General features: G+C 44.5%; 1 protein-coding gene across 6 annotated transcripts in view; it reads left to right on the top strand.

Moving 5' to 3' along the window:
* The window catches only part of CDK14 (cyclin dependent kinase 14), a 724,945-nt gene that overhangs the window by 564,386 nt on the left and 138,812 nt on the right, over nt 1-21,747 (top strand). For all 6 annotated transcript variants that reach the window (XM_070058421.2, XM_008261493.5, XM_051852767.3 and 3 more), the window contains 2 exons: nt 1,576-1,639; nt 21,258-21,306. In XM_070058421.2, coding sequence (XP_069914522.1) covers nt 1,576-1,639; nt 21,258-21,306 — 113 coding nt within the window. The remainder of the gene's footprint in view (nt 1-1,575; nt 1,640-21,257; nt 21,307-21,747) is intronic.

Below are 21,747 nucleotides of genomic sequence, written 5' to 3'. Positions count from 1 at the left end.
AGGAAGGGGCAGTGCCTTGTGCGCAGAGACTGCTAGTGCAGTCGTCCGTGTCAGAGACAAGGACTTGCTCTCTTTCCCTGTCCGACAACTCTTCTGCCTCCCCGCCTATCTCCTTCCCTCTCCTACCCAGCCCATCCTAGTGCAACCTCCCTTGGGTCGGTCTAGCTGTTATTGTTACTGTTAACATGTTGCACAGTTGACCAATTAGGAAGTCAGAAGAACACTGTTACCTCATTTGCTGATTGCAGACTCAGCGTCGGTGCAGAACATAGTGACACACATTGCCCCCTCAGTCCCCTGATTAAAGCACCCACTGTGTGTGCCACCTTTTGACCCCTGCTACCCCAGTGCATCAGTAGTCAGGGCTCGGCGATGCCTTTTGCCCAGCAGAGCAGCACCTGCTAATCCTCAGGTGCCTGTGCTCCGTCTCCTCACAGTAGTGCCTGCCCTCCCTCCTCCTCTGCCAACCTCTGGCTGCTTCTCCTGCTATCTCCATGTTTGCCCGTCATAGTTTGAATGACAGCATCTGGCACTGACCCCCTTGAACTTGGAGTCAGCATGGGAAAAGTGCGTGGTTTAGGTTCTTCCATGTGGTGGGCGCCTCCCTGACCTGACCCAGTTCTCTGTGGGTGCATGGGTGTTTTGAGTAACATCTGGTATTTAGAGTGCTTACTGCAAGCAAGTGCTGTTCACACAGACGAGGTGCTGTCATTCTTGCCCACTTTACGAGTGTAGATATTGGGGCTTGGGGATGTTATGTCATGCCCAGGGTTACACTAGGTAAGTTAAAGAGCAAGGACTGAACCCAAGGGGACTGCCATCAGCATCCGGGCTCCAGCCCTTCCAGTGTGGTGTTCTCAGTCAGTAGCTGATCACAATGGTTAAGTGTAAGAGCAGTGGCACAAGGGACTGAAAATTCAGAGGAACTGTGCCCTGTTGGGTGTGGGCTTGGATGATCCTCAACTCCTTCCTCCAGCTCCAACACCGCGGTGGTGGAAAACACAGAGGGGGAAGAGAGGTAGAAGTCTGGAAAGGAAAAGGACAGCGTCTCAGGATGACAGGGAGTTGGCAAAGAAGAATCTGTAAGTCACATAGTGAGAGATTTTGGCTGCCGTGGGAGAATCCGAGCGTGCTAAGCTGTTGAGCGCGCTTCCTCAGACCAGAGCGTGGGGATGCAATGGTACCATTGTCAGGACTTGAGTGATGGCTGTGTGACAGTGAGTGAAGGGCAGAGGCTTGTGGGAGGATATGGAGGGACGCATGGCGCACGTGTTGCATTAGCTCTGTGAGACCACAGTTCACCACTCAGTTCCTTAGCCTGCTTGTTAAATTTGGACTTGACAGAACAGAGCAGATTTAACTTGTCTCACCGTGTTTAGCTGTGGGACACAGAGATTCATCCTGGGTGGCTCTTTAGGTGGATCTGTTTTTGCTGAAATAAAATCTCTGGCACATAATAATGGAAAAAAGAAATCTGGAGTTTCATTACATACAGTGAACTGTTTTCTACACCTGAGGCTTCTGAGTGCTTCAGAAATAATAAGTCTGTTTCCACCATTTCCTGCTCCCCACCAGGTTCTTGGAACCCCAAACGAGGACACGTGGCCTGGAGTCCATTCTTTGCCGCATTTTAAGCCAGGTATGTTTCACTGACTACAAATCGCCTGTACGCAAGGGTGGATGCACAGATGTCCCACTCGAGTCACACACTGCCTGGGGAGACCCTGGCTACTTGTGCCACTGTGTATCGCATCCATGTGTGGAGCTGCCCTTTCCATTTTCACAGTTCATTCGTGAGTCAGTAAGACAGACTCACTGACATCCCTCCAAGACGGTGTCACCATATCTACTTGGATTTGACTGCTCATGCAGGAATTCTGTTTCGTCATCAGTTAGCCTAGCATCCACGTCTGTCACGGATGATAAATTGGGGTACTACAATCTGTGTCATGTTGGATAATAATATACTAGGAAAAGTTTCAAATTGTAAAAAAAGGAAACATCACATTTTATTGGAGTTTGTACAGTGTTTGATACTTTTTAATGTAAAATATGTAAACCTCTAAACTGGAAATCTGAGAGAAAACGTAAAACTTTAAAAATATGTTGTCACGCCGGCGCCGCGGCTCACTAGGCTAATTCTCCGCCTAGAGGCGCTGGCACACCGGGTTCTAGTCCCGGTTGGGGCGCCGGATTCTGTCCCGGTTGCCCCTCTTCCAGGCCAGCTCTCTGCTGTGGCCAGGGAGTGCAGTGGAGGATGGCCCAGGTGCTTGGGCCCTGCACCCCATGGGAGACCAGGAAAAGCACCTGGCTCCTGGCTCCTGCCATCGGATCAGCGCAGCGCGCTGGCAGCGGCGGCCATTGGAGGGTGAACCAACGGCAAAGGAAGACCTTTCTCTCTGTCTCTCTCTCTCTCTCACTGTCCACTCTGCCTGTCAAAAAAAAAAAAAAAAAAAAAAAAAAAAAGTTGTCACTTTCCATGTCACCAGCAGGTGGCAGTCATGAAACTTTCAGTTTCAATAATTACACTTAAAATCTCAAACTCGCCTGGTTTAGTTTTATTAGGAGGAGTGGAAGGTTAGCAATCGGAAATTCAGTAAATAAAATGAGAGGAGTGAATTAAACATAAAATAATTCTCTTGTTGGTCGCTGGATTCTTTTCTCAGTTACAAAACATAGTTTATGAAATGCAGGCCTACAATTACTACAATTACTGGAAGGGATTTTCTGGAAGATCTGGTGGCCCATTATCCTAGAGGGAAGGTGCCGGAATATTCTTTTGGTCCTCCTCCCCTCTGTTGGGGCACCATCAGGAATAAATTATCAAGTCTAAAGAATGGCTGGGTTGGGGAGATTATTTTTACTCTTAATATTTTTCTTCTGAAAGTGTGCAGTGTGCTGAGCATTCTTTTATCTTCTTCAGCTGCCCCAAAGACTCTTTGTACTTTCACCAAAAATTCTCAATGACTTCTATGTTCCAAAAGACTGTAAGAACTTAACAGTTTAAGAGGGGTTCCTCTTTATTTATTTACTTTTTAACCAAGCAAGAAGAATCCCCTAATGGGTCTACTTGTTCCTAATAAAGTCTCAGTGAAGAGCACAGCACTTTATAAATATTGCAGTTGTTAGCTTTTAAAGAAGGTTAGCTTCCCCATGTTTGGACCTAACATTTTAAAACCTGGTGAAATAGAACAGGAGAATTTAAAGACGGTTTTTAATGAATCGAGTTAGATGCAGAAAGGAACAATTTAGATAGACATTTGGCCTGCTAAGTTTCTGGACTAGACACCATGGGGTAATTTGTTACTTTTTTTTTTTAAAGAATTATTTATTTATTTGAGAGGTATAGTTACAGACAGAGGGAGAGATAGAGAGAAAGGTCTTCTATCCACTTGCTCACTCCCCAAATGGCCACAACCACTGGAGCTAGGCAGATCCGAAGCCAGGAGCCAGGAGCTTCTTCTGGATCTCCTACGTGGGTGCAGGGGCCCAAGTACTTGGATTATCTTCCACTGCTTTCCCAGGCCATAAGCAGAGAGCTGGATCAGAAGACAAGCAGCCGCAACATGAACCAGTGCCCATATGGGATGCCAGTATGGCAGGCGGAGGCTTAGTCCATTACGCCATGGCGCTGGGCCCAGTGTGTTGATTTTAATGTGACTAGAACTTACCTTTATCACTCACATACAAAAGCATTTATTAAATGTGTTCTGGGAAGTACTGCAATGCAGTGCTCAAGCGAAGAGATTGTGAACCCCTTGTGACCTAGGACTGTGTGTACATCATACACATTTGGTGTTCAATAAACGTCTGGTGCTCTAAGTTATATTGGATGTTGAAACTGGACTACTTATGTGACTCTTCAGCTGGACGCACACAGATTGGAACCTGGTGTGATTCATTATGTGTCACTGCCACAGCAGACGTGCAATGCGCAGAAGGCGTGGGGTTGTAGAAGAACACACTTAGATGGTGTGGAGCTGCAGATAGCAAGAGATGTCACGGGCAGAGCCTGGCACTGGTGGATCCCAGTGGCTGTGACAAGTGCTTGCAGAGCTGGCTTGGTGGGGCTGCTGGGATGAGACAAGAGACTGAGGCGAAGGAAGCTGCTCCGGGAGTGCCAGTGGTGCTTAAATGGAGCACCCAGCTCCTAGCAGAGCCTGAGTCTGTGACTCCTGGACCTTATAAGCCAGGGAAGGGAGACACACATCCCCATGGGAGGCAAAGAACAGTGCTAGGGCCCACCTGCCTCCTCCCACCTCCATGTTCTGCCCAGACAGTGCCTTAGAAAGTCTCAGGGAGGGAGCAGTCTGAACCATAAAGACAGACTTTGTACAATTCTTTAGTAGCGAATAAACTTAAACAGTCCCAAAATTCAAGCCAAATGAAAAGGAGCATGCTACAAAGCTTTCCCCCACCTCTGCTCCCTATCTGCCCCCTCCCCAGATCCCCAGTTTGTTACTTTCTTATGTTTCTGGCCTTTCTGTCAACATAAGAAATCACAGGTGTACGTATTTTGATTGTTTCCTCGTTGAACACAATTCTGTATTTTGTTTTCCTCATGAATGCATCTTGCAGGCCTGCTCGTGTCACTTCACAAAGGAGGCCACTGCGGCTTCCGTCTCGTGTCTTGGAACTGCATTCTGTGTTGTGTGGATTCAGTCTGTCCCCTATCCAGGAACATCTGGGTTGCTTCCAGTGTTTGGTTTCTATAAACATTAATGGCAAGAGTAACCTCGTACATAGGTAGACACGTACACCTGGCATGGACGCAAGTATATCTGACGGATAATTTAGGGGAGATGGAGCTAAAGAATCTGGACATGCAGTGATTTATAATTTTGAGGACTGCATTGTCCAAGGGGGTTGGTGCCCATCGCTCTGTCACCAGCAACGCGGACCGTACTGCCTCGCCCCTCTACAGCGCGTGGCCAGACTTGGATTTTGCCAGTTAGATGACAGAAGAAAGCTCAGTGCAGTTTAAATTTGCTCTTTTTTACCATGCGGTTGAGGTGTTTTCACATTGTTCCAGGTTGCTTGCATTTGCTTTTCTGTGAACTGTTTGTGTTTTTCGCCAACTGCTTTATCTTCGGTGTACAGTAGAATTGTGTATTATTTCCTTGTCAATTGCTAGGAATTCTTTTTATTTTACAGGAAGTATTCCTTTACACATGAAACACTTTCACTTGTCTGGGATTTCTTCAAATGATCTTTTGACATTTTCAAGTGAAAGTAGTCCTCACCCTTATGTCTCCTTTACTTGCCTAACTGAATGCATTTTGCCTCAAGAAGAAAACCGCTTGGTGTTTTCAAAAGAGTGTAGTTCCTGCTTTAGATAAACTTGTATATATAAATTTTGCTACGTATATCTGTCTAAGAAAACACAATTCAGTTTCCAAGTGGATTGTTTTATGATTATGATCCTGAATCTAAAATGGTGAATCTCTGTTTTAACATATTCTAATTAGCAAACAGCTATTTTGAAATTAACTTATGTTTATATTGAATTTCTATGGAATAAGTTAAATCAGTTTATTCAACCGTCTTTGTTGAGCACCACCTGCGTGTCTAGGGACTGGGAAGGTTTCATTGAACACAGAAGATCCCTCTCAGGCGAGACACAGAGTAAGTAAGCTACACAGCTTATCACAGAGCAAGTAACCTATGCGTGTGTCAGAGCGAGCAGACAGTATAGACCGTCACGGAGCGAGTAAGCGGGTAGTGTATCAGGCGGTAGGGAGGACCGTAGAAGAGGAGCGTGCAGGAAGTGCCAGGGAAGAGGGCACTGCAGCATTTCAGGTCAGGTAAGCAAAGAGGGCAGCACTGAGAAGCTGGCTGTGGCCGGAGGACACAGGAGAGGGCAGAGAGGACATGAGGTGCAAAGGCTGCCCGGGGAAGGAGAGGAGGCAGCAGGGACTGGACCCCGAGGGCTGCCCTGACTCCATCCTCACTCACTCTGTGGCAGGGAGAAAGCGCTGGAAGAGCTGGAACAGGGAGCACGTGAGCCAGGGTGCGTTTCGGTAGGGTCACCTTGGCTGCTGTACTCAGAAGTGGGGGCCAGAGCAGAGCCCTTAGGAAGCCACAACGCCAGTGTAGGGGAGAGAGGGTGAAGTGAACCTTGAAGCAGCAGCCTTCTCCTGTCCACTGCTCCATTTTATCTCAGAATTTCACATGGTTCTCCCTTGGAAAGGACAACAAAATTCGAGAAATTTTTAAAAGAACAATCATCAAAACAGTGAAAGACCAGTTTTACTCGTCCGTGTTCAGCCTGCATGTCTCCTCTGAGCTGTGCCTTAACCTCGCTTCCTCCCATAGCACCCGATGGTCATGACAAGCAATGCTGCAAAGTGCACGTGGGCGTGTGTGTGCATGTGCAAGTGCACACGTGTGTTACATGCAATGACACTAACCTTGGAGACTGCTCTTCCCATCGTCTGCTGCCATTTCACTCTCTCTTCCAAGAAGCCGGAAGTTAAATCTCTTTCCTTCTTTGACCGCAACTGCATCCTGTTCTCTCCCCTCCCCCTCAAGGTGCCAAGGTCTTCTGTCTTTTCAAAGTAGTCTCTCTCCCCCTTCCTTTCTCTGTCCCTCACACCAGTGTCTCCTTCTGTCACTGTCCTCAGGATGCTTGTGGTGGTACAGCCTTACGGGTGAGAGGTTCTTAGCGCTGTAGTAATTTTCTCACCTGTGATCAGCTTTCTCTAACGTCACCCAACTGTCCACCATACGGTTAAGATGTGTTTCCATGAGGCTGTTTCATAGTTAATAGCTCGTGTGGCCCTGAGAGGCTTCCCTGTGAATCCCAGGATCACTGTTCCCGCCTGCTCTTGCCTACTGACCCCATCCACAGAGCGGGGTGGCTCCCAGGCCCCTGGTACAGTGAGCCTTGACTGTTGTTGTTGTTATAAGGCAGACTTGGCATTGATTAAAGAACAGAACAAAACGCCGTGTCTTCCATCCATGTTGGAGATTACATGGGCTCTGTGGAACCATGGCAACCCTAGATCAGGGGAAAACGCACGTCGACATTTGAGGTTCCCCAGGCTAGCAGAATCAGAGAGGACCGACGGAGGATTCTGCGAAGGTGTTGGGATTTCCTGCTGTCTAAGAGAACTGCCGGGCTGCTGGGGCTCGCAGTGTGCATGGAGTCAGTTGTGCTGTCCCTGTTCAAGCAAAGGGAATGTCTGAGGTGCGAGTCCCTCTGTCCCCTTGTAAGGCTAGGGACCTGAGGTTCACAGGTGTTAAAGAAAAAAATCCCACAAGTTGCGGTCAGAGGTAGAAATACATGCTGGGTCTCCTTGGGTCTCAGCTCAGGGAGCCCCACTCTCACCCCCATGTTTATCCAGTAGTGTTGTGGGTCACGATTTCTTGTTGACTTTTTCAACAATGATGTACCAACAATTGGTCTGTTTTTGAAAATCAGGAAAGTAGAAAGGATCTGATCTCAGTATTTGGTAAAATATGTACACCAACCGCAAAACACTCTGTATAAATTGGTTTGGTGCCAAAATAACATGTAGACTACATGTATGATACTTCAGCTCTTAAACCTTTCCCCAAAAAAGGGTCACTCAACAGCAATTTAGTAATAAATTATTATTCAGAATTCATAAAGGAAGACACTGTAAAGTTTTAGGAGAAAAAATGCTTCTAGACCAGAACCAATTAAGAATAATGAAATTTAGAATAAGATAAATTCTGTTTTCCAAAATTGAGCAAAAGAACAGGGTATTTCTAGAATGATTATATAATACCTAAGGGGAAGTTCTCCAGCAGAGAGGATGGTTAAGTAATGAAGCTGTGGTGGAATTAGCGTGTCCTACAATGGATGAAGTATGGTAAATACAGAAGAATGTACAAGTGGAGACATCATGGGGAATAGCAGTATTTTAAACATACTGTGCCCAAAAGAAGCCTGCAAACACATTGACCTCATTAAATGCGGTTGAGATCAAGATAGGGACTTATTGTACTAAAGCTTTGTAAAAATGGGTGGAAAACCCCCTGAAGCCCTGCCTATTCATAGGACTGACTGGGGTCCCCAAACCAAATGATCGAGAATGTTTAGTGCCAGAGGAAGGAAGTCCATTATTTCAGAAGTAGGAGTCCACAGTGATGGCACTACATACTTGCTGTTGTGTTTCACTATTTACACAGCTTTAGAATGTATCTCATTTGATATTTCGAATAACCCTGAGTGGTTGTTATGTTACTTTCCTAATATTGTCAGCCTACTTTACAAAGAAACTAGGAAGCTGAGGTTCAGGAGGGTGTGTGGCTTGCCCAAGGTCTCACCTCCAGTGTGCGGCAGAGCCAAAGCTCAAATCCAGGTCTAAGCCTGGGGCTCTTCTTCGGAGAGCTTTCCTGCCTTCAAACAGAGCCACGAGGGAGAACTGGGCTCTCCGCAGCTCTGCCTATGGGGCTCTGGGAAAGACCTATACCTTCTTGTAGATGCCATAACCCACCCTTGACAGTGGAGCGTGTCCTGACGCTCTTTAAACACGTGCTTCCGGTGACCTGTGAACTCAGCAATGCCTCAGCCGGTGTGCAGTTGCAGACGTGCCGGCCTCGGTACCCAGGATGGGAGTTGCCCACTTCCACCCTTGGCAGACTGGAGGAGGTTGAACCCTTAGCCTTCATTCACACTCTTGCTTTTCCTAAGGCTTTAAGAAGGGATGGAAATAGCGTGGAAGCCGTGGGATGTGTTGTTGGGATGGCATATTCCATACACCTGCAAGCCACGATGTTGCCCCACGCCATCCAGCCTTCAGTGAGAAAAGTGTGGCATGAAGAGATTCCTCCCTTTCTCTTCTAGAAGAAGCATGTCTGCTCCATGCAGCCGCAGGCCTCCTGTGGACATTAAATGAGAAAACCTATTTTTACATTCTCTTCCTTATTTGTTACTTAGTTCTATTCTGTCTATTTTTAAGAAGATTTGAGCCAGCTGACACCATTGATATAAAAGCGCTTTTCAACTGTTACAGGCATGCAGCTGCAAGATAATCTTTTTATCATTTATGCTGTATTCTCTGCCTTGTATTTCCTTTCCCATATACTCTTTGCAACCCACCTCAGGATTCATTTTTAATTTTTAATTAATTAATGTTTATTTGAAAGAGATAGAGATGTCTTATCTACTGGTTCACTACTCAAATGCCTACTACAACAGCTGGGCCAGGGTGAAGCCAGGATCCAGGAACTCGATCCAGATCTCCCATGTAGGTGGCAGGGATCCAATTACTTTGGCCATCACCATTGCCTCCCAGAGCAGATATTCGCAGGAAGCAGAATCACAAAGGGAGGTGGGACTCCACCGATACAGGATGCTGGTGTCCCAAGTGGTATCCTAACCACTGTGCAAGGCCTGTCCTAGGCCTTCTTTATGTCTTTTTATTACTATTTTGTTGATAACAATGTGATGATCATGGGTTATATCTAAGTACACAAGGATATAAGTATTTGCTGGCTATAAGAGTGGACTTCAAAAACTATTATGCACACGTCTCATTCTTGTCTCAGATTGTATTGCTGACAACCCCGTGAGTCTGCTGGATGCGAGTTTAGGAGAGTCCCCTGTACCTGCTGTCAGCCTTGCCTCCTCTCTCCTAGCCACATAGTGGAAAAGCCAGTTAATCAGTAAGTGTATGAGCCTGGTGAATTTTATGGAGCAGAGGAAGTGAAAACTGGAAGCATGACCAGGAGGGAAGACCGTTTTACTTTCTAGCGGCAGTCGTTCCGGTAGGCGCAGGTGTTGCAAGCCAGACGGCCAGCGCTGAAGTTGAGAGCCCGTGCTTCAATCAGCAGCAGCTGCTTTAATCTGCGGAGAGCCGGGGCTCTTCCCGAGTGTTCGCTGGGCGCAGGCAGTGCTGCACGCGCGGGAGGTACAGTCGTGAACAAAGCAGACAAACGCCTTCCTTAGGGAGCTTACCTGCTAGAGAGGTGACTGATGACAGACAAATTACAAGTTCCAAGAGTGGCTGGAGATGGGTGACCCCGGGGGAGCAGCCAGAAACGATTTAGAGGGACAGGTCCTCGGAAGGCCCAGGTAAGAAGCTGGGATTTTATTTGAAGTGTGAGAGGAATCATTGGAGGGTTTTGAGCAGGGAGGAAATCGATGTTTCACTTTATCAAAAGGACCCACTGGCAGCAGAAAGTCACGGACCTGTTTCCGAGCTGGCATCTCAAGTGTGGCTCCTCTTGATTGGCTGTTTCTGCCTGCAGCCCTGGGCCGAGGAGGTTTTATCCGAGCAGCTCCTCACTCAGGGGGAATCATTCTCACGCCAGTTAGTGATGCCACGGAAGTCGGCAGTATTTTCCCCTTGGGTCCACCGCCAACCAAGTATTTGATGTGAAATAAATCATACATGTGGCCAATGATACGAAATAAAAGTCAGTAAGAAATTGCCAAAAAACTTGATAATCCCCCAAAACTGTAAAATAACCCCGTTCCTCTCCAGTAGGTGCATATATGCAGGGGCATCCCCACCTGAACTTTAGGAGCCCATCTCTGTGCGAAGGGGGACTCTGCATCGACTTTCTCTGTCCACTGGAGGAATGTCCCATCTGTTTTTCACCAGAGGGCCTCAGTAATGATAGGAACCAGTTGAATGTCTAGAAAATGCCAGAAAACAAAAAGGACTAAGGGTCAATACTCAAGGGAAAATGAAGTTCTTCTGACCGTGGACTTATTTTTTAAAATCTGTAGCCATTTCACAATTCCTACTCTCAGTGGTTTGGTAAAATTCAATTTAGGAGTTACCCATGCCCCACCAAAGTCAATTTGGGAAACTAATCTGTTAAGATTTCTCCAACTCTTCAGTAATTCTGTCCCCACTCACCCACAAGAATATTAAAATCTTTGTCTATTGTGATTTAGTTAAAGTTGATATTAGAATTAAATGAATCACAGATAATTTTTAGAGTACGGAAGGAAGTGTCATCTCCTTTAAAGTTAAATAAATGATTGAGTTGTTCTGTACCAATGTGTAGCTTAAAATGACCATACACTTTTGCTGCTTTTTAAAATGCGTAACTTGAGAGTTTGTATTTATCCTGTTTGCAAATCAGTGCCAGCAAGTGTGTAACTAGAAATCTATATCCTCCATAACTCCCGACTCTGAACTTCTAGGTCCCTCTCCAAAACCTTTTTAAGAAATTCAAGATCTTAGGAAGGGAAGTGAGAAGTTTGAAAGTTTGATTTTAAACAAGAAAACTTGATCCCTGTTTTCCAGCCAGTTGTTGAACTTAGTACCTTGTCTAGGAAACTGTCTCTCCAGGAAAGAAGCGGGACCTATCCAGGCCAAAGGCTTTGGGTCACCACTGTGGCATAGCAGGTTAAGTCTCCGCCTGCAACGCCAGTATCCCATATGAGTGCAGGTTCAAGACGCTGTTGCTCCTCTTCCAATCCAGCTCCCTGCTAATGTGCCTGGGAAGGCAGTTCAAGATGGCCCAAGTGCTTGGGCCCCTGCACCCACATGGGAGACCCAGATGAAGCTACAAGCTCCTGGTTTCAGCTTGGCCGAATCCCAGCTGTTTTAACCATTTGGGGAGTGAACCAGCCTATGGAAGATTCTCTCTCTCCCTCTCCCTCTCCCTCTCCCTCTCCCTCTCCCTCTCCCTCTCCCTCTCCCTCTCCGTATCCCTCTCCCTCTCCCTCTGTCTGTAGCTCTGCCTTTCAAGTAAATTAAAAAAAAAAATTAAAAAAAAAAGGCCAAAGGCTTGCACAACTGTTCTACCCAAATAGTGACTGCACACTGCTGGGGGCAATGTGTGGCTAAGTGGTTGAACCAAGGTTAAGGATGAAAGATTTTCTGTTTTTGGCCTCTGGAGATATTGAAAGCCCAGAGAACAGCATGGTGCTCAGTAATTTGAGAATTTTTCAGTATTTGAAAATTCTTGGAAAAATTTTGAAAACCATTTGGAAAATGATGCCTGTCTGTGTAATCGGCTCTTCATTGTTTTTGCTGAAGGATAATCTAAGCACCCTTCCCCCAAGGTCCTTTGACTTCCAGGCTTCTCAGCTTCTCCTGGCCATAAGAAGTGACAAATTCAGTTTTTGCTGTTGTTTAAGCAATGCCTTGATGGGTTTCTTCAAGACAAATATATCACTATGGAATAACAACTCATCTGTGATATGGCGAAACCAAGGCACAGAAAGTATATGTCATGTATCCATGGTCACTAGAATGTGGCAGATATATGCCTGGCATTTTCTAAAAACACACAGACTTGTTTCTCCTAGATGTAGAAGGGGAAGGCCCTCTGGCAAGTAGATAGAAAGGGAAATGACATGTGGAGTGTTGACATTGCTGCGTGTGCTGTTTGCTCATTGCTAGTGATGGGGAGCTCTGATCCGTTTGCCCCACCTTTGGCTTTGTGCATTTCTCTCCTGATAGGGGATGTGGAGGTGTCACAGTGTAGTGACCGGGACTGTCTGGGCCCCGTCCTGATTAGGCTGGGCTGTGGGCTGTGTGCCATGGACAGCTTGCTCAATGTCTCTGTTCCCCAGTTTCTCCCTGTGTAAAGTGGAGGTAATCGTAGCCCCTATGCATAGCATTGTCCTGCCCCTGCTGTTCTCCTTCCTTCCGTGGAGTTTGGTTGAGGGATGGGATGGGGCTGTGCAGAGTAAGACAAAGCCTGCCTTCTGCTTCATTTGCTGGGGGTTGTGACGGTGTCCATATTTGTGAGTAGTGTACTTTAGATTTGAATAAATACCCAACTGATGAAACCTAGAGAAAAATAGCTCCCGGGAAGGGAAGTATTCTATGACTCTTAGGTTGAGAGGTGTGCAGAGCTGGAACACCCCATCTGGGCGTACGTGCTCTCAGCCTCACGTTTGTGTGCCTGTTTGAAACAGAACAAATGCCGTCGCGTGAACACAGTAGGACGTTTGTCTTCACAGTTCTCTCAGAGGGGACTTAATTTCCAAAGTGCACTGGCAGTAGTTGAAGGATGATTGGCTGCTTGCATTTCGAAGGCCACTCTTCTGGGTGACAGCAACAGGGCAGTGTGGATGTGTCAGGTCAGAGCACGGGAGCTGGGGTTCTGGCCACACGCCGTAGAGAGGCGAAGCAGTCTTCTCCAGCATTGCCGGTGACAGAGCAGCCGGCAGCAACCCCACCCCCACCCCGGACAATGGATTATAACAGCCTACGTGTCCAGACTCTTTAGCCCTATCTCCCCTAATTTACCCTTCAGATATACTTGCGTCCATGCCAGGTGAACGTGTCTGTATATGAGCGGGGTTATTCTTTCTGTTCATGTTTCTCTTTACTTCTCTTCCAAGTACTGTGAATCCAGCTGTTTATAAATCTTGATCAGATTATTAATCAAAATGTTCATGCATGGCCTGCTTTTCCTAAAAATAAAAGTAGGTAGAGTTTGCATACAAATCCTTGTGAAAATTTGTGAATATAGTTTTGTTCTGTTGAGGGCCCTTTAGTATCATTGGTTCCCATGATTTAGTATAAGCCATTTGTACACTTTTATGTCCAGCAAATAGGAGACCTGTAATAAATACTTTAATGAGTGAATATCTGCACCTTCTATCCAGAAGGATTTGAGAGTATCATCTGTTATATAAACAAATAATTAGAGTCACTGAAAAGCAACCCAAGTGGGGCTGGCATTGTGACACCAGGGGTTAAACTGCTGCTTCTCACCAGCATCCCATGTGTGAGTGCAGGTTTAAGTCCTGGCTGCTCCACTTGGATCCTGCTCGATGCTGATGCCTTTGGGAAAGCAAAGGGAGATGCCTCACATACTTGGGCTCCGGACACCAGTGGAAGACCAGGATGGAGTTCCTGGCTCCTGGCTTTGCCCTGGCCCAGCCCCAGGCAATGCAGCCATTTGGGAATTGAACCAGCAGAAAAAGATCTCTCTCTCTCTCTCTCTCTCCCTCCCTCCCTCCCTCCCTCCCTCCCTCCCTCCCTCCACCCACTCCCTCTCTGTTACTCTGCCTTTCAAACAAATAATAAGTCTTTAAAAATAAAAAAGTAACCCCAGCTGTTGCAGCCTTTTGGGGAGTGAGCCAGTGGATGGAAGATCTCTCTGTCTCCCTCTCTCTGGAATTCTGCCTTTCATATAAGTAAATCTTTTTTTAAAAGAGATGCAAAATAATCCTAAATTTAAATCATGAATAGTTGAAATATGATTTAGAGGAGTCAGTTACCCAGAACATCCAGCATTGCTTGTGACATTTGGAACATACTCATTCTTCTATTGATTAATGAAGTAACATGTATTCCACAGTAGTGTTTATATTATGTGATACTCAATTTGCCTGCAAAAGAGGCACTGAAGTTTGAGCCATACCATGATCTCCTCTCTGTTGCCACCCCTCCTTATCTGTACCCCTTGCCCCAAAACCAGAAAGTTCCAGCTACAGATCCTGGTTCAGGCTTTCAAGTCCTTTGCCCTACCTGGAGATTTTATTGGTTGGTTGAAATTTTTACTCATATGCTTTCCTGTTACTTAAGTTAAAAAAACACAGATTTATCTTGTAAGATACAAAAACATTGGTGAGCATAAAATGAGGAGAATAAAACCTAGAATGACTCTCCTCACGCATACCACACACACCTAGAAGCAAGTGAGTGAAATCCAGTGCATCCAATTTAGGTTTTTATCTTCCTGTGGGTTGCAGTTTGCTCTCACGGTGCCTCAAGCCATTTCCCATCTAGCTCTCTGAAGCCCGTTGACCTGACAATGTAGCATTGTTCTCCAGTTCTTTTCCTTTCCCGTGGAATGTCTAGGAATTGCAGGGCCTATGCATGGAGGTGTGAGGGAAAGCCTTCCCAGTCTCTGTCCCAACCCCCCTCCTGTCGCCTCGCTAGTGATCTCTTCTCTGCAAGCTCCTCTCCCCGTCTCCCGCTGTGCTGTGCTGCCACCAGCATCTGCAAAGCCCCTGCAATGAGAGGACAAGGTGAACAGGAGCCTGCAGGTTTAAATTAATTGCACTCTTCAGTTATGCGCGGAGTTAGCCAACACTTTACATAACACATCCTAAACTTCTGGCTTAAACATAAATTGGAAAGAGAAAGTTGACATTAAGGTAGTAAGTGAAAGAGAAGAGTGTAAAACACTCACATGGAAGTAGTTGAATAATCTAGTTTTATTAAACTCACCCACTCCTTATTGGAAGCACTCATTTAAACATGTTTTGGTTTTCAAAAAGTACATGCTAGCCATGTTACTTTTGTCCTCATTAAACATTAGGACATAATAGAAGTTGTTTTAAAGTTTATCCTGTAGTCTAATTATGAATGTGATTCTCATTGCAGAGAATCTTAGAACTGGCTGCCTTTGGAACCCTGTGCATGGGCAGTCAAGATCTGGAAGGTGCTGGGTACAAGCAGCTCTGTGTTCGCAGAGCTGGCTGTAGATGCTCCAGTTGATGGTGTCTGGACCTAATGCCCTCTAGCATTGTGTCCATGCCCACATTATAGCCTGTAGCACCTGCATCTGTAACTCTGTATTTGTATTTCTGTGCCATTGAACTGGGGCAGGCAGGCGTTTGGCCTAGTGTTTCAGAATCAACCTTGTGAGCCCGTATATAGTACTCGGGTTTGAGTCTGCGCTCTGCTCCTGACTCTGGCTTCCTGCTAATGCACACCCTGGGAAGGCAGCAATGACGGCCCAAGTACGGGGGTCCCTGTTCCCCATGTGGAAGACCCGTATTTAGTTCCTGGATGCTTGTTTTAGCCTGGCCCAGGCCCTGCTGTTGCAAGCATTTGGGGAGGGAACCAGCAGATGGGAGATCTTTCTCTCAGTCTTTCAAATTAAAAAAAAAGGAAACATCTTAAAATTTAAATATAAATAAATGTGTTATAACCAAGACATAATCAGTTTTGTGTGCCCATTGCCCTGTGGGGTGCCCAGAACACAGGCAGATGCCAGGAAATATTTGCAGGAAGGATTAGGGATCTGGGTGAATGGTGTCAGAAGGGAAACCTGAGAATGAGGCTTTACTCTCCTTTTTTTTACTCTCATATGGCATGTTTCACTATCAATTTTGCCTCTTATGCATGGCTAAAATTGACATATTGTATTTCCCAAAAAAAATTGTATTAGCATATCATATCAAGCTCTAAATAGAGGCATTTCTTAGAACTAGTATTTATGTGCAATTGATAGTTGCTAAGAGTAATAATTTACTTATAAATGCAATATTGCATTGATTCTATCTGTAATGGAGTTCTAGTTCATCCTGAAATGATAGAAAATTAGTAAAAGTGCTTTGTGAAGAGTACAAAGGTAAGGAAATCAAATTTGTTTTAAGAGTACGTTTTGGGTAATTAATTTTTTTGAATACCAGACTTTAGATAATTTTTTAAAAACTATACAAGAACTATTCCAGTTCCTCCTTTCCTTGCCGGTTAATCCTCAAACCTAGAATATACTTTAATTTTCTGTTCTATACCAACTGGCTGCCTTATGTTTCATCTTATGTAGTGCAGTCTAGTAGAGAATAAACTCAAAATTAGATGTTCTTTTAAAACAAATAAATGGCACTGTTGCCTCTATCTTAGAACAGTGGGGGTGTGTTACCAGGGCCTGTCTTGTGCAGGTGCATACATTATAGCACAAAGGCTGGTTTCTGATCTGGTTGGTCAGTGCCTGTGCCTTACAGGTTCTTAATTATTCTGTCAATTACTTCAGCTGGAGTTGGGGTCATTTAACTCTGAAACTCCATGAGAACTCCACTTTAAATACCTTCTAAATCATCACAGAAAGATTAATTTATTCCCTGTTACATTTGAGTTGCTTACGGAATTTCACATCTTTGAAACCTGGAAATTGAAGATCCGTACCTGCTCAATTAACCATCCCTGACGCCAGGCTTCCTGTCACACCCCATGCCTAATTCAGTAACAAATCTCACCTGCTCCACCCTCCATATATTTTTAGACTCTGGCCTGCTTCCTGCTGCCTTCACTCTGATACCATAACCCCAGTCATTTGTGGTCTCTCCCTGGTTCTCTTAATCCTCTCCAGCCTGTCTTCCTTTAGTGTATTCTCCAAACAGAGGGCAGAGTGACCCTTAAAAAGAAGGAAGAAAGAAAAGAATGCAGCCCAGTTCATGTCTTAAAGGCCCTCTCCCTTTCTGCCCTCGCCTGCCTTGTCCTGTCTCTGTCACGCTCAGGCCTTGCACACTCCTTCTGGAGTTCCAGCTGTTTGTTGCCTCTTGTATCTTCAGCCCTAAGACCTGTACCTCCCAAACTGTATTTGTTCCGGAAAGATTAGATGAATGAACAGATCAATCACTGTATACTATTTCTTTTGAGTACATTGCACAGTCATGTCTTTTGAGGAAACTCTGACTTAAACACAGGAAACTGAATGTTTGTGAATTTTTTTGTTCTTATCCAGTGGTATTCTTATACATGAAACATACCATAACAAAAGCAGGATTACAATTAGAAGCAGATAACACTGACAAAGAACACCAACCAATACTCAGCAAAGTTAAGCCTATTATAAAATTCTTAAAAGACATGAGATCAATATAGAAAAGAAAACATTTATGTTATTGAAGAGTATACACACACACACAGTGTGGAAAGAAATACCATGTTCTAATGCACAGAAGTTTTATTCAGATAAATACGTATTTTAACGAAAGTCCAACCAGGTTCCAATGAGAACTTTATTTTGTTGGCTGTTTTGGGTTAAACTGGCCTGTTCTCATTGTCCTACATAAAGTGTCCTTGTCACACTGGTGCCTCCATGTAAGTTCTCCTTGTGTAACTTTGCTAGAACACTTGCGCCTTTCTAAAAGTAGCCTGTCCCTCTTGAGGCCAGTAGCGGTGGTATTTTTGTTTGTGTTGTGTGTCTTACCTGTTCCAGAATAAAAGCTCCACAAGGGAAGGAAGCAGCCTTTTAATTCTGTTTGTGCCTGAATCCTCAGCATAAGGACAATCCCAGCATGCACCAGGCACACAGTGCTTAAATGTGGAATTACTGAATAAAGAAATGTTCAAACCTTGCCCCAGTAATTTTTACAAAAGAAAAAGAGTACTAATACAAGAAGATGCTTTTCTAAAAGGTAATATGAGGCACTCTAATTAAATAATATGGTGGAGCCGGTGCTGTAGCATAGCGGATAAAGCTGCCACCTGCAGTGCCAGCATCCCATATGGGCACTTGTTCACGTCCCAGCTGCTCCACTTCTGATCCGGCTTCCTGCTAATGCACCTGGAAAAGCAGTAGATGATGGCCCAAGTGTTTGGGCTCCTATACCCACATGGGAGACCCAGAAGAAGCTTCTGGTTCCCAGCTTTGGATCAGCCTAGCTCCAGCCATTGTGGCCATGTGGGGAGTGAACCAGCGGATAGAAGGACTCTCTCTCTCTCTCTCTACCTCTGCTTCTGCCTCTGCCTCTGCCTCTCTGTAACTTAGCCTTTCAAATAAATAAATCTTTGGGAAAAATAAACTAGTATGGCACTGGTATAAATAGATGAGTGTAAAAGAAAACAGGCTCTGATATATTTTGGAACTTAATGTAGTATAAATTTGTCCTTTGAAAATATTTGAGAAAGAATGATTGATCATAATAGGTTTCTTACTTAGTCCTGGCATGATTATCCATCCTCTTTAAACAAATAAATGACTGCTCTATGTCATACCATATTTGAAAATTACCTTCTAAATATTAAAGCCAAAAGGCGAAAGAATTAGTTTCAAAAACATAGGTGAAAAAAGAAAAATACTGTTTATAAACTCAATGTTGGGGTCTTTAAGCAAGACAAGAAAACTGAAAGAAAATAATATTTTACTCAATAAAATTTAAATTTCTATTTGGATTAATACTTCATCAATTAAAAGTGAAATATATATATATACTCATGTATATGAAACAGCTTAATCATAATCAAAAGATTTTTACAAATTGATAAATCTCAATAATCTATTATTAAAATCAGTACCAGCTATTAAAAGTGAAATTTGAAAGAGAAGAAGAAATGCAAAATGGACAGAAGTTATAGTTTTGAAAAGAATCCCAAGAATGTTTTATCAGGCATAGGTTTGGCAAAAATGTAAAACACTGGAGCCAGTGCTGTGGCATAGCGGTTAAAGCCACTGCCTGTAGTGCCAGCATCCATATGGGTGCTGCTTCAAATCCCGGCTGCTCCACTTCCGATCCAGCTCGCTGCTGTGGCCTGGGAAAGCAGTGGAAGATGGCCCAAGTCCTTGGGCCCCTGAACCCAGGTGGGAGACCCAGAAGAAGCTCCTGGCTTCAGATTGGTGCAGCTCTAGCTGTTGCAGCCAATTGAGGAGTGAACCAGTGGATGGAAGATCTCTCTCTCTCTCTCTCTCTCTGGCTCTCCTCCTCTCTGTGTGTAACCATGACTTTCAAGTAAATAAATAAATCTCTTAAAAAAGATAAAACACTGATAGCAGGCAGTGCTGGGGACAGATAGCAGAGGGGCATACTCTTCACTGCCACGAGCAAAATGAAAAGTGATCTGTCAGGTCTGTTAACTGTAGCATGTGCATACATCTGCCAAGCATTTCTGTAGCGAGGAATGTGACAGCAATGCCAGCATCCCTCTATAGAGGTAAATGTGTTTAGATATGTATTGACATTGTTTGTAACAGCAAAGGAAGCGGAAACTACTGGAAGGTCCACTGATGGGGGAAATCACAAGCTATAGCACTTCTATCCTATAACTGAGTGTTACACAGTTTTAATGTTGCATGTTTTCTTCATTTGAAGGACTATCCATGATATATTATTAAATTCCAAAAAAGTTTCAGAATATTTATCGTATAATCCATGTTAGAAATCAAAATATTGTATGTATTTCTACATATAGATGGGCAGATAGTTATAAACGCGGAGTTCTTTCCATGCCTAGCACAGCCATGGCTCAAGATCCCAAGAGACATTGAAGCTAGTAGCAGCTCCAAGGCGTTGGATGCTGGCTAAGCTGATAGGTGTATTTGCTCCTGGTCCATCCCCACGTCACCAGCAGCTGAGAGAATGTCTTCCTCTCATCGTTTTGCAAAGGAGCAAACCTGAGTGTGCCCTGACAGGAGGCAGAGTGAGGAGAAGCTGCATGCGTCTGCCATCTGCACTGCTGGATCCCACCCAGCTGGTTTTATGGACGTCATCAGGATCAACAAGACTGGAGACAGTTTCTGTCTGACCCGTGACACCGAGAGTCACTTTGCTGCTCATTGTAATATACATGAGAGGAACCCAAGTCCAAGTTGCACAAAGTGAGAAAGATCTTTGTGGACACAAAAGGAATCCTCATCTGGCGACCCACGATGCTGATGCCTTCACTACCCTGATCTCCCCTCCAGGATGGAAGCCGGCATGTTTACAGCGTCATCAGGCACCGCTCTGTTAACCTCGGAAGCACGGGTGTGGTCATCAACAGGGGAGCATCCTGGTCCTTCTGATGTGGCTCATGAGAGCGATGCCAAAGGCGACTGCGTTGCCAGCTGGTGCTCCAGCATTTTCATTGTTGGCACAGGCAGCAAACTCTGGATTTCTCTCCCCTGTTGCTGAGGGGAGTGATGAGAGACCGGTGGCCAAATGGCAGTGGGGGAAGTGATCTCTCTCTCTCAGTGACATTGTTGGAAAGGACTTTACACTAAGTATCATGCAGTGCAAAAAAAGAAATAAATACAGAGACACAAGGACGTGTGTGTGCAAAGAGGCATACCAAGGCATTAGTTGTCATATCATCAGGACTGAAAGATTACTGAAGTCTATTCTGTATCACTTTGTTATTTAACCAGATTGTCCCATGACAAATGTCAATACACATGCCAAGACCTTGGTGCTTTGGCTTTGAGCAGGTATAAATGCTACTCATTTTAAGGAAGAGGGCCCAGCATTATTTGGTCAGAGAAGTCGTCATGGAAAAAAAAAAAAAAACAAGTCTTATTCAATGGAGTATAGGTAATATTCTGAAACAATCTGAAAGTTTGAAGGTTTCAAATTTGCATTTGTTTTTCCAATCTAATTAAAACTTAAGTTATTCTAAGACATAATTAGAAACAAGATTACGAAATAAATCATCCTAGACAAAACACAAAATAAAGCCAGGCCTCATTATGTAAAATGTTGCACTCGTTTCTGTTTTCCTCAGCAGCTATCCTGTCTGAAGGTGAGGACATTACTGTGGCTAGCCTAACTGTGACCACACCCAATGTCTTTTTTTAAAAGTTGAGTTTTCTTCAACATGCTTTCAGTGTAAACATTTGATACAAAGATTGTTTATCATTTTTCTTTTCTATTTCAGAACGTTTTACCCTGTACAGCTCTAAAAACCTTAGACAAGCATGGAATAAGTAAGTCTTTATACAGATTATGTTCATTCTTTCTCTCTCTCAATATTTATAATTCCTGATCAGTTTGTCATGAAATTTTAAAAAATTTGTTCTTGTAGCCATTAAATCACTGTGACACCCTCACCATGTGCCAGCTACTGTGTTCAGTCTGAGCCAGTGTTCAGTAGAAGTTTGGGTTCCTAGAGCAGTGTGGCATGGCTTCAGGTCCCGAGTCCTAAAATGTACTGTGGTTAGTCTTCTTGGAACTGAATTGCAAGAAAGATTTTAGTATCAGCAAAATTACACTTTGAAAACAGAATAAAGTGACTGACTTTCCAATCCAAATGGTGTTAGTGACAGCTTTTGAGCGAGATAAAATTGCTCATTCACCAATTTTCAGCTTACCAATTTTTCCCCTAAGTTTTGTTGGGAAGCTAAAGTATACAAGTATGTCCTCTGATT

The sequence above is a fragment of the Oryctolagus cuniculus genome, chromosome 16, assembly GCF_051225735.1.
Source record: "Oryctolagus cuniculus isolate XC-2025 breed Fujian yellow rabbit chromosome 16, ASM5122573v1, whole genome shotgun sequence".
In the NCBI taxonomy this organism is placed as follows: Eukaryota; Metazoa; Chordata; class Mammalia; order Lagomorpha; family Leporidae; genus Oryctolagus; species Oryctolagus cuniculus.
Note: the sequence above shows the minus strand (reverse complement) of the source record. Positions and strands in the feature narration are given on the sequence as shown.